General features: G+C 41.9%; 1 protein-coding gene across 15 annotated transcripts in view; it reads right to left on the bottom strand.

The window, feature by feature from the left end:
* TNRC6C (trinucleotide repeat containing adaptor 6C) overlaps positions 1–19,164 on the bottom strand; it is a 105,803-nt gene that overhangs the window by 21,086 nt on the left and 65,553 nt on the right. For 7 of the 15 annotated variants that reach the window (XM_018073254.3, XM_018073259.3, XM_018073256.3 and 4 more), the window contains 7 exons: positions 13,030–15,621; positions 5,659–5,868; positions 4,286–4,452; positions 3,525–3,629; positions 3,001–3,081; positions 2,326–2,383; positions 1,968–2,113 (listed from right to left, as the gene is read on the bottom strand). In XM_018073254.3, the coding sequence (XP_017928743.3) occupies positions 1,968–2,113; positions 2,326–2,383; positions 3,001–3,081; positions 3,525–3,629; positions 4,286–4,452; positions 5,659–5,868; positions 13,030–15,621 (3,359 nt within the window). Of the gene's footprint in view, positions 1–1,967; positions 2,114–2,325; positions 2,384–3,000; positions 3,082–3,524; positions 3,630–4,285; positions 4,453–5,658; positions 5,869–13,029; positions 15,622–16,307; positions 16,422–19,164 lie in introns of those variants that run through there. The other 8 variants (XM_018073258.3, XM_018073263.3, XM_018073260.3 and 5 more) reach the window with 4 other exon arrangements.

Below are 19,164 nucleotides of genomic sequence, written 5' to 3'. Positions count from 1 at the left end.
TGGATTTTCTCCCTTCTCATGTTATGCTCCTACAGGTCAAGATAACACCCTGAGAAATAAAACAATTAACAAAGCACCAAGTGCCAAAGATTGACTCAGTGTGACACGGAATAAAGAGCACCTGCAGCAAGCACTGAGGAACAAGAGAAAGCAAACATTCAAAGGTGATGGTGAGTTGTACAGATCACTACTGATTCAGGGAGAAGAGGGAGTTCAGAGGGTCCAGAAGCAAATGTCAGGGGTGGAAATTCTCCCTCCTCAAATGCATAAGGTTAAAAAAAAGTTAAGTGCTGGCTTTACCTGTCAGAGAAAATGCAGGAGAAAAATGATGGAGTCTCAATGCAGGTGAGCTGAGAGAATCAGTGAGAGTGTGGTAGCAATGAGCACACAAACCCAACCTAAAACTTCATGAAGAGGAACCTTGCAGAACTCACTGAAGACTCTGCAGAGCCAATAAAAGGATAATGACTTGCTAAGGCAGTAAGTAAAACAGGGAAAGTTGGCTGGAATGCTCTGTCCAGCTGTGCTGAGAGCTTGTTCCTCACAAGGATGATCTGAGCAGGAAAGGAAACAGCTCCAGACTCATGCTCTGGAATACTACCACAAAGGGCAGAAAGCCTTTGGGGAAGAGGAGTTGCTCTATTAGCATGAGCTGCAGAACTAGAAAGAATTTCTTTGGAGAAAAAAAATCTGTTCTTCAAGTAGGAACTATATTTATTTAATTCACTTAACAAGTTGCTCAACACTGTGATAGCTAACAAATACAGTGTGGGATTATTTCCTTTTGTTATAGCAAAGTCACTGTGACAGATTATGCCTAGACTGAAAGATTTTACTTGCTGTATGAATATTAATGATTTTAGTACTCCCTTCTCAATAGTTGTGTTTAACATATGTTTCCATAATTATGCATCATGCTGCACATAATGCACCTCTCTCTCTGGCAATAATTTTACTGCTGAAGATATTGTTATCCAAGAAAAGGGAAGGTTAACTGGCATGCATGCATGCATCTCTTGGCCTTCAATTAACATATTCGTTTAAGTTTGCCATAGCTAAGAATGAACTTTATATGACTAGGTATCATTTCTGCCTCACATCCTGTACACAGCTTCTGCAAAATGAATTGGTTTCAGCACAGTTTGTGAAAAGCACCAATTTATGTGTTCAGAATCTACCACCACCCATCTGTATGAACCTCTGGATAACCTGTGACACACAGACCTGGCATGTGAGATTGTTCTTTCCTTATCAATAATTTTCAGGGGAGTTCTGGGGTGATTTAGTGGGACTTTGCATCAGATTGTAAACCTCATTTTGTACTGAACATCTGGCAGCACTTTTCTCCATATTCTTTTCTTTAGTCACTTTGAATTTTGGACACCACAAACTTGTGGAGCCTCCTCTTCAGTCATTAAATGGTGCTGTGAAATTTGTCATATGTGACCAGAGAAAGGGAAGCTCATTGGAGAAGCTATTTCTGACTGTGCGTGTCTGCTCTGAGACTTAACAAAAATACCTCAGCTTCTTTCCTATTTAGGTACTGAACTTTCACTGAAATCTATAAGAAGCTCAAAACTGAAAGAGGAATTAAGAGCCTAATTCGTGAAGATTTTGGCCTTAGTCCTGCCTGATTGTTAATGTGGGCAAGGGTAAGGGTCACTGACTGTCTGGACCCTCACAGAGTGAAAGGATTTCTGTGCTTCGTTTCTTTGGTGTTTTCCACTTCTAGTTTCATTGTATTACTGATTCCCTGAGAAGTTTTCAAGTGTAAAACCGGTGATGACCATTGTTTATTTCTATGTGGGAATCAAATCCCTGGTCCTTCACGCAAGGACCGAATTATTCCCCGTGAGATTAAATAAAGACCAGAAAAGGAATAAAGCCATATCCATCACACTTCTCTCTATGCCTTCTACACAGTGCACACCTGGACTTGTGTATGACATTCCTATTTCTGAGCTCACCTTGTCAAGGAAGGTGGGGCGGTCCATGGAAGACTCTTTGGAGATTGGTGGTGGGCGGCAGCCAAGGGGTTTGGTGACCATTCCATTATAGTCGGTCACTCCCATTCCACGCTTGTCCATTTCCACCTTCTTTTCCAGCAGAGCACCTGCACAGAAAAGGAAATTATATTGGAAAAGGTGACACAGAGACAGTATAAAGTTGCCAACAGTAGTTCTGAGTAGTACATCTTGCTTGCAAAGGCAAAAGCAAGAAAATAAATATTAGCCAATTGATCTGGATGTAATGAAACTCTCGGAATCATGAAAGGTTCCTCTGTTGCTTTAAAGACAAAAAAAAATTACTTACACAGATACTTACTCATGGCCTGATCGAGATTCATACTGTTGCTCTTCAAGGCCTCTTCCGCTGGCTCTCTCTGTCAAAAAATATGAATTATGTTAAGAAAAAAGGTAATTGCACTCATAGGATTTCTAAGCAACCTGAGAAAACAGATAAATCTCTTAAACACTGGATCTAATATTTACTCTGCAGCCTAAATAATGTCTGTGTGTATTTTTTTTTCTCCTTTGGGCGATTCTCACAACTCAGTTGTTTCAGTTTGCCAAGTACCAGCTCTACGAGGTCAAACCACACTGCTCTGTTTAAACTCTTCCCTTTTCCTACAGACAACTTAAATATCACAATGATTTTTCTCTTAAAAAAAAAATCCAGCTATACTCTCATTTTACCTGTTTAATAAGAAAAGGGGAACAGGAGTGGAATTATTACTGCAGTTCAAAGCAATACCTGTTGTCATAAAACTCTGAACATCAAAATATTATAAATGCCATCACACAAAGTGTATCCTCCAGTTGATTTCAGAGCACTTCACTAGTTTACAGCAGATTTCTGAAGTCAAAGTGCAGGTAACAGAGCTGCTTCCTGACCTGAAGAAGAGACTGAAGGTCTTTTTGTACCTACAGTCTGAAACAAATCAAGCCAGAACTATAAGCTACCAAGGCTAAGTCAGGTGTCTGTCTGAGCACTACTCACAGGGAAGCCCATGTCTGTGAGCTGTTTTATCAGACGGTTCATGATCCAGGCCTCATCCTGCTTGCTAGATGTCTTCATGCCCTTAGTAAATAAATGGGACACTGCATTAATGGGCTGGTTTCCACCTTCAAACTAGTGAGATGTACATAGAAGAAATGGTAAGTGTTTTTTATTAATAACACATGCTACTGAAAGATGTATTAGTACATTAATTCAGAAAGTATTGAAGAACCCTCCGAGCAACGCGACTACGATTCTCTTCCCCCAAAAGTGTAACAAATTTTATCTCAGCTGAATAAAGTTCAGTGTACTATTTAATATTTGATTTGTCGACCACTGAATTAAAACCACCTTTGAATTTACATATTTCATTTTAATCCTTGGCAGAAAAACGTAATGAAATAAAGCCGAAATAGTACAACACTTCCTGAAAAACATTCCCAAAAACAAGTTTGCGACCTTGAAGTTAAGAATGTTACTCAGTGTATTTTCTTAAAAACAAACAAGAGCGTCTAGATAAACACCTTTAAAAGATCTCTGTGCAGCTTTTCTATCACAAAATCCTTAAGAAGTCTCTTCCTTTCAGTTCTCCAGAAAGTACCAAGGGACAAGCGCGGATTTGTTTTGGGCTGCGGACAGTACAAGAAACAACCATACTTGATCAAATCACCGGCCTAACTGTTGGCTAATGGAACAACAAACAAAGTGGCTAAATGCATTCCCAATTCCTTTAAGTTACAGCCTGGCCTTGTCCTGAAATAAAGATTGTGCAATGGGAAACTTCCTCACACAATTTTCTACGTTCTCGGTTGAGTGCAGCATTAATACAAGTTCGCTTTGTTCTCACACACACACACACCCCGTACAGTTATCTGCTGGTTCCTCACAAACAGAAAACAGCTGGTTTTGTTAAACAAATCCATCACAAACTACTGCTTTCCCACCACCATGGGAAGTGACTGAAAGCCCCCTTAACACCTTTTTTTCTTTCTGTTAATACATTTTCATTTTAGAATACATGGAAGCTTAGAAAACTTAAAAAAAACAAAGGCAACAGCAACAAAACTCCCAAAGCATCTGACATGCTTAAATTCAAAGATCTCCCATTTCCCCCTGGAAACAAGGTAGGCTGTACTTGAACCACTGTAGTGGCAAGCTGTGCTTGGGTTCAGGTGTCAGAGATCTAATTTCAGGTGTAATGCAACAGCAAACTTGTGACAACTTATTCTACAAATGTTAATACTAAATCCACTCTTCCTAGAGAGTGTCTTTATTTTTGTTTTACCTTTTGAAGTCCTTTCTTCGGGGCATTCCCCCAGGAATTACAGGAGGAGCTGCTCTCTTGTGAAGCAGTATTATTCCACATATCTCCTTCTTCATCTTCCCACTGACTAGTACTGAGATTCACTTCATCCCCACCACTGCCCCAGCCTTCTTGCATAGATTTTGAAGCTGGAGGGAAAGAGGGAGAAGAAAAATTCTTAATTTTGCAGAAATATCCTTTTGTGCCATATTCATTGTGCTAACAGGAGTATTTCCAAGAGACACAGAGGTTTATCAAATAGTTTAACTGGCATTAAATGATAAGGATGTCTTCTCTGAAGCTAGCAAAAAAGAAAAGTTCTCTAAATACTTAGAGAAGAAAAAAATCCAGCAACCACAAGGCCTGCTTTCCCCCAGAACAAGCAAGATCTGTGGTCATGGCCACTCCAGTCTCCTAGGAACAGGGAACCAAACTATGACCACACACTTGTTAAGTGCTATTTTGCTTTCAACGAATCTCACCATTTTAGCTGCCACATTCTTCCGACGAACAAACCCAAATTTCGAGGTCATTAACGGTCAGAAACTCACTCCCATCTCGGAAGAATGGAGTCTGAAAGGAGCTGCAGGGAACCTCATCACCTATTCAGTGATGAGGTTGTGTCCCTGCAGTCCATTTTATTCTGTTTACTCTGTTTAAAGCTGGGATTACTCATCTTAAGACCTCTCGCTTCTCCTTTTATGTGTTCTGAGCCTTCTATCTCTCCCTCAATAGGGTATTTTGCAGGAGTGAACTTCAGGCAACTCCCACAGCCAAAACAGAAGCCAAAAGCAATCACTGTAGCCTTCAGGGCATTCAGAGATAAAGGATTTTTATCAAATAACATGAGTTAGGAATCATGAAGCAGGAAGTAGTTCGGGATGTTCCTGAACCTGTGAACAACTGTAACAGCTGAAGAAAATACCCACTCCCTGAAGAATGACCCAACAGTGAGGTTATGACCCAACAGTGAGGTTATAACTAGCTGCTCTCAGGTGTTGCTTTTCTTACCAGAATCAGTCCTACTTTGGCTGAACTCTGCTGCTTCTCATCCCAATTACACTTCTTTAGGCATCTAGTCATGTTCTTCTGCATCTCTACCATACTGCTTTCCAAGTACACAAAATTAACTCTCCTTTAAATTTACTGGACTGATGCACTATATTCATATTTTTGGATTAATTTGGTACCTGGAGTATCGACAGTTAGAGGCAGCTTTGAGAACGAAATTGAGACAGCCTCTGATTTCAGCACACAGAAAACCAGAAGCTCTGTTTAAAAACTGCTGGCAGAAACAAACCCACTTTCCCCGTCCTCTCCCCCAACCTCTGAGTGTGTGACACCCACGTGTGTACCTGGTTTGCACAGTGCTGGGGCAGCAGCTGGAGTGTTTGTTCTTCCGTATGTCCCTGCTGGCTCGGCAGGATTCTCTCCCCACCCGGTCCCACTGCTGGGGGGTTTCCCCCACGCCGAAGTGCCATTATCAACTGCAGCAGAAGGGGACGAGGGCTCTCCCCAAGAAGCTTCGGTCTTTGTGTGGACAGCAGGCATCTCTCCCCAGCCTGCTGGAGCAAGGGAAGGAGAACACTGATGAGAGGAAAAACTCCTTTTGTCACTCATTTCAAAGGTGGACATTTCACTAAAGAGTTTTTCTGCAAAGGACGTGAACCAGTAAGCACACGCAGTGATTCTAATTAAGTGTATTAAAAAAAAAAATCCCTTAGATGCGGTCCCAAAAGTCTTTTTCTTAATTGAATACTAACACCAGGTGGCCAGGGCAGAAAGTGGGTTTTTTCCACAGCCAGGAGCAGCCAGGTGAGCAGCACACCTGATCCCAAGGAGCAGCTGCTTCAAACGTGACTTCTCAGAGCGGCTTAAACAGGGCTCAGGGAGCACAGGCAGCAGGGCCAGAGTCCAGGAGACCCAACCCGAGCCAGGCCTTGATTCACTAAAAGATTTAAACCTATTTTAATTCCTTTTAACTATTTACAAATTATAAAATCTCTTTTCTTGTGCCCTGTGAGATGCTATTTGTTTGTTATTCCGGCTCATGGTTGACTCTGCTCCCTACATACCCCTTCAACACTGAGACTCTACATTGTAATAAATATAATTTTTTAGGGGAACTAGACAAGACTGCAATCAGGATCCACAGTCAAGCCATGAGGAACAGCAGGTAGAAGTCACTGTTTTCCTAAAGGGTATTGCATTAACTCACTGAAAGACGTAAGCTACTGTGCAGAAACAGCCTTAGTCTGGCTTGGCTTGAATGTAATGAGCTTACATCCATATGACACCATTTCAGCCCTGAAGTTGAATGTGGCAGGAACAGCCATGCAGCTTCTGAGGCCTACAGAGCAACCCTGACCAACACAGCAAAAGGGTAAATTGAATTTACAACTATCATTACCAGAGCTTTTTCTGAAGAGAGAACTTGGATCACAGATGGAGTTCGAGGTACTTTCTAAATATATACAAAAGAGATGCATAACAAGCAAGAAACCAAGAACAGATACCTGATATTAACCTATTTTTCCACAATTATAAAAAATTGCATCCCATTACATGACAACTGAGGTCTCGACAAGTATTACAGAATTCAGTCTGCTTAAAACTTCCCCTGGTAATTAGGCTGCTAATTCAGGAACTTGTTCTCTTTTAACTGGAGACAAATATTATTAAGACAGGTATTTTATAACTGAAGAACTAAATGCCTACTTTGCCTCAGCAGTATTCCTTTTTTGCTCCCCAGTGCTCTATAAAAATGTTCTGGAAAGGTTTCAGAGAGCAGGAACAACGTTTTCTCCACAAACTGACACTTAGAATAGGTAGACGATGGCAAGGAAATCACCACAAAAAAACTATATCTAAGAATACCTCAAAATAATTTGAACTAACCATTTCACTAAGCAACAAGTCTTTGCAGAACTCACTGATTTCCACAGAATTTCTGTTACCAGAAACTGGAGCAACATTCACTGCCAATAACAACTCAAATGTTGGCCAGCAGAGAAAAAAAAATTCCTTTCAAATAGATGTGCTCAGATCTGTCCATGGCTCCAGTGTTCCCATATTAGATATTTATTTTAGGTTCTATTCCTTGAAGCCACTGCAGCTCTCTCAGACACTGATCAAAGTGCAGATGGCACAAAACCATGGTGACATGTTCAGGAACAAACAGCTTAATAAAACTCCTTCACTACCAGCAAGATTCACTCTGTTTTAAAGCATACTCCTGAAACAACCCAAAATGTCACTGTTTCATTAAAGTGATTTCTATTTGAAACAAAAAAATACTGTGGTTTAGGCTCTATCAATGTTATTTTAAGGTGTGTAAAGAAGATAAACTGGCAGATCCACAGATGTATCTAAATGAACCTCTGCTTAACACGACAGCTTCCCTGGTGCTGCACCTGAAATACTCATTTCAAGGTTTCTGCTTGTATCTTCAAGCCAACTTTATTTGAGGCAAGTTTTATTTGAATTTCTGCCTCACTACTCAGGAGGCAACTGGAAGACAACTGCGTGTATTTAATCATATTGGCAGCTGAAAAAGATTAACTGCAGGCAAATGAAATAGAAACAAAACATCTCTACAGCACCAACCAGACTACAAGCAGAGACAGTGCAGAATACTAATATTTCCTTGAGTTCATGCAAACTATACTGGAAAGTCTACCTAATTCATTTATGAAATCAACCTTAAAACACAATTCATATATTAAAAAGCCAAAGTGTGCTACATTATAGAATAAAAGCCTCAAAAGAACCGTTCCTGCTGTTGCTTTTTACTATAAATTCAACAACATCGATTAAAGGCCACAGGTCTGTAACGTCCAAGTTATTTTAAGTGCTTTTGAATTCACTGAGCAGTAAATAATACAGGATTACAAATAATGGAGGAACCAGCCTTTACTAAATGAGGGTAATGCAAATACATAAAAGCAAACTAAACAAACCAACAAAAAGGTTTCAAAACTATCTTACCAGATCAAATTAAGTGGAGGAAATTAGTAAATAAAACGTGAAGGCTGCTGGAGAAACCACCTGTGCACTGCAAGAATGAACCTGTATGTAATTCTGAACTGCAAACCTGTTTCCTCTCTGTGTAAGTACCTGCTGTCCCAACGTTATTATCTCTGTGCTACCTTTTTATGACTCCATATGATTCTGTTTTAGAAACTCTGAAGGTGAATGTAGTTACATTTTTGAATGAATGATGCAAAACCCTACGTGGCCTCAAAACCTGAACCTGGCTAACATTTTCCAACAATTCTGCTTGGAGAAAACTTAATAACTTCTTTATGAAAATAATATGCTTTAGGCTTTCTCAAGGAAAAGCTCCTTAAAACCACCCCAGATCTGCACGAGTGTTGTTTTGCAACAGAATGAGCTCCATTAAAGGCTTCTTTGGCAAGAAAGTGAGGTTTTGGTACTGAAGTTTTTAAACACTGTTAGAATTGCAAGAAACAAAAAGATCACAGTGAGTAATAAACATGGACACATTGGCAGAGCTTTGTTTTATAGAAATAAAAACATAATTAACATTGGGCCACAGCCAACAGGAAATCCTCAAGGGAAAGTGAAATGTTAACTAAGCTGTGGCAGGATGCAGTTGTTTTCCCTCAAAATAACCCTATAGCCATTTGGATGGCAGAAATTGTTTTCCTTGAAGTTGTTGGTCCGTGATAAAGAGCAGATACATGACTACAATACAGGCAAACCAAAATATTAGGACCTTATGTAGATAAAAAAAGAAGAAATCAGGTAGAAAAGAGATTGTTTACTAATTAGACACTAGTCTGTTAATAGAAGAAATTAAGCTATAAGGTGTGCATGTACAAGGGAGGGGTTCATATATATATAAATAAACATATATATTTAAGAGCCACTTATAACCCTTAACTTTTCAAATCTTCATTTTCTTGAAGGGATTCCAGTTCATGCAGTGGAACTCCATGATTCCTTGTACCTCTCAGCATTCAGGAAGCTTTAATTTGGGTTTCAGCAGTGAGATCACTCTTGTGTGAAAATCAAGGGCAAGGTCTCTCATCATCACCTGGCTGCTCCCCAAAAACCTGGCTGTTCATGGGCTGAGCTCCCACAACAGGGTTTTAGGTTTTCATGAGCATCCTAACTGAGCCCAAAGCTGAGCTGGTTTCAAATGCATTCTGATGGAAGTTCAAAGTAAGGAAAACACATCCCTTGCACCCTGCATTTCACATCAATCACAGGCAATGGCTGTCACGAGTTACCACTGAGACAGTGGCACAGGATTACAAAAGGAACAGAGGTGTCTGGAGCTTTCAGATCTTAGGCCTGGGTAAGATTTTTAAAACTTAACCTTATTGCTGTCTAGGAATCACAAAGACCTTAATTTTTGACCTAAACCCCCCACAGGGAAGCCTGTATCATCTTTTGCTTTTTCTTTCCTCAGCTGGAGGATGGGTGGTTGGAACCCTGCCAGGCTCTCACAGCCTAATGGGAACAGGAAAGCATCAAGCCCACTCCTCAGCACTTGGAGGAAGGATCTGGTGCTGTTTGGGATCCAAAAATCTCTTTTAATCATTCCTGTTTGAAAAACCTCTTCTCGCTTCTTATTCCCCTTGTATCAAAGCCACACAAAATAAAAGTGCTGGGAAGAATTATGCAAAAGTAATTTAGATTAAAATCAAATCTAACTCAAACCCACCAGCTTCCTGCTCATCTTCCTAAGTAACTCACTGGAGGTTTGGGACTAAGCTCCTAGAACCAGAAAGGACTACATCTATCACATCATCTATCCCCTTCCCCCTCTTTTTATTTCTTCTTTTCTAATAGAAGAAGAAACTCCTTAGAGCATTCTGCATTTTCATCAAGTGTGTACCAACATCTGCTTCCCATCAATAGCTTTTAAGTTCTGTGTTCAAAGAATCTGGAGAACTTCTGGGGATGGGTGACAACTTGAATAACAAGACTGTAACTTGGCCTCTACTTCTAAACTAAAAAAGCATAAACTTCAACCCTAAAGGGGACTGCTAATCCTTTGTGAACCCCTAGCTAGTGCTGTACAGCAAAATTAAAATCCACTTTTTTGCTTTCAGGATGTATGACTGTGACATCTTACAGCTGCACCACCTTCCCTACTTACAGAGGAACAGAATCCATGATTCCTTATTCACTCTACTCCCTGAATGTGACTGGCAAAGCACTTCATGACCCATGCAGATGAGAAAATGCCCATGGTAACTACACAGTCCAAGTGTTGCAAGATTTTAGACAAGCACTTAACTGTGCCCTATGGCACAACCTCTCATGGCACGATCATGTTTTGCATGGAAATACTGTACATGGAAAAAAACTGTTGCTGGATGAAATTTGGTTGTGCATTACTGAAGTCTATTTGTTACAGGATTCCTGTCTTCCTTACTGCAGATGCTGGAAAAGCAAAGCCAAGTGGAGAGGGAACTGGAGTAGGAAAAACTACGGTTAAACAGCATGACTCCAAGCTGCAGGTCCCCGTCTGTGTGGGAGGGAAGACACTCACTACTTGCTTCCCATCTTTTAGCTGTCCCAGATGGGAGATGATTTGTAGATGTTTTAAGTCTGTGTAATTTCCACACAGACCAAGAGGATATTGCTCTGCAGCTGCCCTGCCACTGGGGAAACTGGGCCCCCTGCACTCCGGATGGGAAGTTAATGGGATCACTTGAAACTGCAGTTTTTGCTCTCTGAGTAAGATAAGCACAAGGCTGGTCCTTCTTGGGCACAGCCACCAGTAAACATGGGCAGAACACCTCGAGGCTCAGGGGACTGCTCCTCGCTTCCATTTGCAGATTAGACAATAATCCTTTAAAATATTCCCTTGTTTGGCCTTTATACCTGTACCTCTGTACACAGTTCTAAGTATATGGAACAAAAATACACAACAAAAGGCCTAATTTATTCCTGGAGCAGCTTGACCTCAATTTTAATATCAGAACTGTATTTTGAATTGTTCTCACTACTGCTCATTTTATACTTCCTTGCATGCTGACTTCAGTGTATTCTGAGAGCTGGCTTTGCTTATCTTAAAACATTAAAAAAATATATTTTTCTTAGAATCTTTCCAATTCACATTTTACAAGATGCCCAACACTGTACCTTTAACCTGGTCATGAGGCAACTTGAGCAGGAGGTTACAGATTCATAAGCAGTTCTCCAAGTGTATAAACATATTGCTTCAATGAAACCCCTCCTTTGCTACTGTCCATTCTCCAGAGGAATCACTGCAGATTAACACCAAATTTTAAACTCCCTTTTCAAAATCTGAAAGACTCAGAACTGTAAGATTTCCTCTGCAAAGTGTTAAGATTATTTAATAGCATTAACAATGCATTGCTGTGTATGAACTGTTTTACATGCACCAAGGTAATCCTCCAAAAATCATCTCAATGAAAAACAAAACCTCACTTAAACCAATCAAAAATTCACCTCCATGACAGCTCCATTACAATTCAGAAATCTGAATTCTTGTTCCATGGGTAAAGTTTTAAATATGGATGAAATAAGTTTAAAGAAAATTAATTATCAATCACGTATGTTGAACTGACCAAGTACAAAGCTATTTAAAGATTCCTCCTTTGGGAGCACATATTATTTTATTAAATTTTTTATTAAAATAACATGTGTTCCAATAACATGTGCCTCAACTGTTGAAATATTTGACCAGAGTGGGGAACACAAGACTATTTTTACACAGTCATTAGAGTAAATTTGAATTATTTCACAACATCAAAGAGAAAACAGTTGGAAATGAGAGAACAAATCCCACTTGGAAAAAAACGTGGTTAAAAAGAGAGTACTTAGTCATGACCAAGATGGAACAAAAACCTGGAAACAAAAATCAGATGAAGAATTTGTAACAGCACTGCAAGATTAGATTAATCTTGGAGAGGTCTGTGATCATGACACAGATCAGGGTTGCTGGTGTTAACTTTTATTTAAATACCTCCTTTTAAAGCATTTTTCTCATTTTAATTCCTTGCTGATTGTCCACAAGAGTACCTGTCTTTGATTAGAAAAATTCCTAGATGTCTAAAAACTTTTCTTTGGAGCACAGCCGAAGCTAGAATAACTTTTCCCAGCCACCCTGAATATTAACATGTTTAGCCAATCCTGCTTTACGAGAATCACACAAAATCCAGGGTACTGCCCATGCCCTGAGGTAGGGAGGAGAACCATTCCTTCATAACAGACAACAGAGAAACAGCAAAAACCTGAATTCATGCAACTGTTAACAAACATGTGTTGCCAAGAGAGATGGTTTGCAGCAGAGAAACAGATGCAGACTATCTAAACATGAACAGAGTCCATCCAACAAGAACAGGAGACAAATAAGAGAAGAAAGGCTTGCCAAAAGACCCCAAACTCTCAAATTAAAAGTAATTGGGGAAGAGATGCCAAAATAAATATGGGTCCACCATCCAAGAACCTTCCAGGTTATTGACCAGGCACTGTTTCAAGCCTTTCTTACATTCACTTGGACTATGGAAATTTGTGTCGAGCCCTGTAAGTTCTGTCCTCAAGATGAGACGTTAAAACAGCCTCAGAGTAAAGAAATAAACATATTCTACGACATAAATACAGGATTTCTACCTTTGACACGCCAACCTCGCACTGACAGGACAGACAGCATTCAGTTAAGTGGTACTGGTGTAAAGTACTTGGTAAAACTATAAAATCACTTATAAAAACTATTTTCATACCTGGGCCAAGCAGCGGGGACCGGTTCGGCTGGGCACTTGGCTGGTGCGATGGCTGAGGTTCAACCATGTTGGTGTTGATAATGGTGCTAGTGGTGGTGGTGTTGGTTGTGGTACTGCTCTGAATTATAGGATTATTTCTATCCCACATGTTTACAGTCTTGTTGTTGTTGTAATTTGGGTCGCCCCAAGCTGAGGTACCGTCATCGATTTCCATCTTGCGGCGAATGGACGGTGGCGATGGCTCTTCCCAGCCAGTTGCCTCACAGTTCTCTTTTTGTTTGGCTGGCACTGGCCCACCAACCCACCCTGACCCCGTCTGTTTTACAGAAGCAGCTCCTCCCCAGTTACTCACATTGTTGTCCTGGGGTTTATTAGCCCAATTTTGTTGGGGGCCTGGCTTTAAAGATTCCCCCCAACTTGTACCTGTATTAGCCTTGCTGTTTGTGCCATTTCCCCACCCACTGGTCCCAGACCTTGCGGAATCATTCCAGCCAGACCCCGATCTATTGTCAGAATCCCATCCAGATCCATTCTTCTTCCCATCACCCAAGTGTCCAGGAACAGATGATGAATCTGTCCAGTCTCCACCTCCTGAAGTCCAGCTTGGATTTGATTTCTGTCCATCTCCCCAGTTTTGAGATTTGGGTTTCTGAGGTTCACCCCAGGTAGGTGATTTGTCCTCCTGATTTGCGGTCCCACTCCAAGCGTGGCCGCTTTTGGCAGCAGCAGCATTATTAACAGTAGTAGAGCTTGCTGACTCTCCCCACCCCCCCGGGCCATTTGGTGCTTTGTTGTTATTGTCTCCCCAACCTGTGTTTGTTGGAACAGCTGCCGGTGGAGAGTTGACCCACCCAGATACTGAAGAGGTATTTGTACTGTTCATGATGGACCCATCGTTCTTCCCCCCTGAGTTTGAAGATTGAGTAGCTGCACAACCCCAGGCCTCTGTTCCATTGTCATTCTTCCGTTCAGACCTTGGGGACTCTTCAAATTCCCAGGCAGTGTTTTGCTTTACAGGGGTCTGTCCCCACCCTGTATTGGACAGGACCCTGGGGTCAAGGTCATTTCTTGGCAACTGAACTTGCCCTTGGTCTATCATCCCTTTGTCTCTCCTCCTGCCCTCTCCAGCCCCCTCCCTCCCAGTACTGCCTTCATTTTGACTCCCACCGCTGTCGTTGCTTCCTTCACTAGCCGTGGTGCCAGATGCTGCAGCTTTGGCCCAAGAGTTCATTTGTTCATTGCCCTGCTGCATGGCAGGGTTCGGACTGGTAACACTAGAGCTATCCCACCCTGTTGATCCTTTCCCATTGATGTCGCTATTGGAATGCTGGTTTGGGGGCTTGCCCCACTCCCCGTTGACACCGTTGCTGGTGTTACGGTTGGGGTGGCCCCAAGCTCCAGAATGCACACCACCAACACCGCTGCTGCCACCGCCCCTGCCCCACGCCAGGACCCCGGGACCGGACGGAGGCCCCGAATCCCACGCGTTCGCTCCGTTTCCTTCCTTCTGCACAGCACTGCTGGATCCGTTTTGTTTAGCACTTAATGCTGAGTTCACAGTGTCTCCATTCCCCTGACTGAACCCAGAATTGCTGTTTCCTGTGGCAGGATTACCTGGGGACATCCCCCACACTGAACTGCCCATTCCTTCACCACTGCCCCCGCTGACTTGAGAAACCGATGTTCCGTTAGCACCAGGAAGGCCTTGCAGGTGGGGCGGGATGATGGCCCCCATGCCAACAGCCATCCCCCAGTTCGGCAGTCCGTTTGTCTGCATTGCATTGATAGGGTTTGGTGAAGAGTTCATGGGGTTAGTGTTATTTGGTCCATCAGTGTTAAGGTTCTGAGGTTGTACGCTGAAAGACACATTCTGAGAAGTGGACGTTTGTGGTTCTGTGCTCTCTTGCGGCAGCAAGTTTCCCCAGGCACCCAAGGTGCCTGTTGGGTTCCCATTCTGGTTGCCCATATTCTGACCTATGGCACTGACTGGACTGCAAATACTGGAAGGGTTGCCTGCTCCCACAGTTCCTTCATGTCCAAGTACAGGCCAGGCAGCTGGATTGGCATTAGGGTTAAGGTTAAGATTAATGCCAGCATTCGAGTTGGAAGCACCCCAGCAGTTCTGACTTCTACCGTCTCCCATCATGTTGTCCATCTTTCCATCCCCACCACTGGCAGAGCAGTGAGCTAGGCCAGAGCTGGAGCCCGCAGCCACCCCCCACACCCTGGCCGAGCTGCCGTTGCCGTTTGCTCCACCAGCTCCAAGGGCACTCTGGTTAGAAGTGCTTTGGACGAGTGCTCCGTTGGCGCCATTATTGCCATTAGTTTTCTTTGTATGTCCAGTGAAGTTGCCTTGGGCACTCCCTGTAGCCATGCTACTGTTCTCTGAGCCACAGTTGGAGGCAGAGTCAGTGTCTGTAGTACATTCTGAGGCAGACTCAGTCTCAGCTCCGGTTATGGAAGGCCACGCTTCCTTGTCAGTCCTGTCTATTATCACTTTATCCCAGCTGCAGTTGCCTTCACTCCTGAAAGCGGGCTGCTGTCCCCAGTGGGAATTCTCATAATGGTCTCCCAATCCACTGTGGCTGAGATCTGAAAGGATCCAAGGTTAAAAATGAGTCCAGTGTTCAAGCCCTGCAAAACCCCTCTATTAAGTACTGTCTTACATCACTAGTTACAACACTACATTCTGCTGAAATCTAGAGAACATTCTCTAACACAATGCAGCGATTTTCCCCACCACAATAGAGCATGATGCTCATATTAATTTGTTTCTCTTTTCAATCTGGAAAAACTCTCAATTAAAATAATGAAACAATCCCATTTTAGAACAGAGGAAGTGTTTCATAGCCCTCAGTGTACCAGTAAAAATAATAAGCAGGCAAGAAAATAAGGTGAGCAAATACACTAATCCATGTGAAGAATCTAAAAAGCAAATCTGGAAAAAACACAAACAAGTATCTAGCAGACTCTTGCCATTTATTTTGACTCAATTCTCGTTCTTTAGGGAAACACAAAGAAAAAGCATCCAATAAAAAAATGTAAAAATGTCTGCCTGCCATGAGCTATTATTACATACACGCACTCCCACATCACATTTAACACACTACATTCATACTGCATTTAGGTTTTCCACCCTTCCTTTAAATAAAGAACAAATATAGACAAGGACCTTTATTGTTAGGTGCCAATTATTTTATATTTTATACCACTATTTTACATTTCAGCAGAGAACTTGGGCATCTCTAAATAAGAGACAGTTTTGTCAAGAAACTTACCTCTCAAAGGTTTTACATGTGGTTTAAACATTCCTTTGCACTTGTACACATAGTCCTATTTCTCCCCAACCCAGTGAAAAGCGATGTTGTGCTGGACAGATATCCCAAAAAGCCTTTTCAGCACTGTCACATCCTCACAGATGCTAATTCAAAAAATTAAACAAAAGCTTTTGAGTATCTACTTGCTCGCTAGGGTATGAAGCTAAACTGGGAGGCACAACACATCTCATGCTAAGACCTCAAGCTTTGGTCAAGTTTTTGCATTTACTTTCCATCCCCATTGCTCTCTACAAGATTATTCCTCTTAGTTTCTTTTGATGGGAATTTGATAGCAAGTAATTCAACCTGATCCAAGGGATCCATACTGGAGACAATCTCCAGAAGAGTTCCTCTCAACTGGTTGCATATACCAATGTAACAAATTTTGGAAGTCAGTTGTTTTTACTTGCTGTAAATCTGCCAAAACCTGACTTTCATTCTTCGTTATTTGAATTAAATGCATATTTTTGTGGGGAAGATGGACATCATAAATCTCCCAAACAAGCTTTTACCAGCAGATACCTAATATGTATTAAATCACAAACATTTTGGTGTCATCAGGTCTTCCAATTAAAGGTGTTCTGATACTGCAAAAAATTTTTCCAAGTTTAGAAAAAGTTCTCTCTCTGTTTGACAAAGTCTTATTCACACATTTCACCTGTAGCTTTTCAAGAGAGGGGGGGTGATAATTTGGTAGTCTTACGAAGATTCAGCAAGATGAAGAAATAAAACGCTAAACCAAGTCATGTTGCTGCTTTTTTTTTTAAATTTAAATAAATTGAAGCAAAAGAAAGCATTTTAGAGAAAGGAAGGGAAAACAGTCTTAGCTCTTTGCCCTTCTACTCATGATGCCAGGAAAAGCCTAACATTTCACAGAAAGAGCTAAATAATCATAGAATATAGAATGGTTTGGATTTGAAGGGACCTTAAAGATCATCTCATTCTAACCCCCTGCCATGGGCAGGGACACCTTCCACCAGCCCAGGTTGCTCCAAGCCCTGTCCTATCTAGCCTTGGACACTTCCAGGGATGGGGCAGCCACAGCTTCTCTGGGAACCTGTGCCAGGGCCTCACCACCCTCACAGGGTGATTAACTTCTTCCATAATAATCGACAAGCGTATGACAAATCCAGAAGAGAATGTGAAAGGAGCCACTTGGATTTACCTCCATTCCCTCCCCTACATGCAATGGTTGGAAAGCAAGGAAGCATGCTGGTATTCCTGGATACAGCCAACTGGTTACAGCACAGAGCTAAGGGAGCAGGTTGAACACTTACCTGATAATCTAGATTTGCTACACAGGTGTTAAATGAAGACCAGAATCCCAGATAAGACATGGAAGAGGAAGGCAGTCTGTGAAATGACTTAAAAAGGGTCAGCAGGGTCAGAGAAATGAGCCGAGGAACGCTCTTAGCAGAGCAGGAATGAACAAAGGGAAAAAAGCAGTGGCAGGCCAGGCCAGAAGATAAGAAGTTGAGCCAACCAAGGAATCAGATAAGAGGAGTTATGGGAGATTTTTTTCAACCCTGTGGGTGGTGCGATTCAACACTGCGTTTGAGACATGACAAGGATTTAAAAGTGGCTTGAAATACATTGTTCCAATAAAAGGTCTTGTAAAAGCCAAAACCTGAGCTCCACATGCCGGTGCTGGGAGAAGGATGGCGCTGCCTGAGGAGAGCTGTGCAGGGCAGGCCTGGGAGGGAGGATCAAGAGCACCAAGCAAGACGTCTCCATGCTCACAAAAACGGCACCACGACCGAGAAGACGAGATAAAAGGGAGCTGCTTCTTTAATAGTTTCCTTTCTCCTCTCCCTCAAAGATGGTGGTTAAAGCAATGCTTGAGTTTGGGAGTGCTAAGGAGACTGAAAATAAAGGGAAGAGGTGGGATGGAAGAGGAAGATGAACAAAACAGCTTAGAAAGATGGCTGAGAGTTGGGAGCAAAATAATTCATTAAATAAGAGACCAGATTTTGAGGAGCAGTATGAGAAACAAGATGAAAAGAAAACTATGAGGGGGAAGAACTATAAAAAGCAAGAGATGTCCATATTAAGAGTAGGAAATGGCCAAGCACATCTACTCCAGACAGCATCCCAACAAGAGTGCTCAGTTGGGAAGCAGCACTCAAACCCCTGTGCTTCCCAAGGGTTTGCTAATCCATAGTTACTCCCTTTCCTGTACCATCAACGTTGCTCTTCCTGAGGTTCAGATTATGCCCTCAACAATAACCACGGACTAATCTGAAAGTGGTGACTTTGACAGGGATTACAATAATTCCGTGCAGGGGACATGAAATCAGCAATCCCTCTATGGAGCAGCAGGTACCTGTGCTGGGCCTTCCCTGCTCCAGGGGCAGTGGGATCACTCTGGTACTTTCCACAAGTCACAGATTCACAAAATAGAGCAAAAACGTGCAATAGACTCACAGTGTCCAAATATTTACTGGAGCAACTGGTTTTAACACCAAAGGCTGCCGCTATAAAGCTTGTCAGAAACAGGACAGATGAAGAGAATGAAAAAAAAATATTCACAAAGTAAACAGAAAGCTGCAAAGACTGTGACTTTGCTGCCAGACAAACAGAAGAGTTTGAGCACAGATCCTGAAGAGAGCAATTTTTATATTCTTGTCTCTAGAAGCAGATAGCCAAAAGACGCTTTTCCATTTTCTTTACACTGAAAGGAATTCGCTCCTGTGAATCAAACAACTGGTAGCACAGTCCTGCTTAATACAGAAGGACTTTAAACATTTGGGAAAAACAATGAAAGCAAAATATTTTATATGATTAAATCTAGAGACCTTTTTTGCTTGCTTGGAGTTTT

Source organism: Manacus vitellinus, unplaced genomic scaffold (genome assembly GCF_001715985.3).
Source record: "Manacus vitellinus isolate BGI_N305 unplaced genomic scaffold, ASM171598v3 scaffold_24_pilon, whole genome shotgun sequence".
NCBI lineage: Eukaryota > Metazoa > Chordata > Aves > Passeriformes > Pipridae > Manacus > Manacus vitellinus.
The sequence above is the reverse complement of the archived record's forward strand: the minus strand, read 5'-3'. Positions and strand labels throughout refer to the sequence as shown.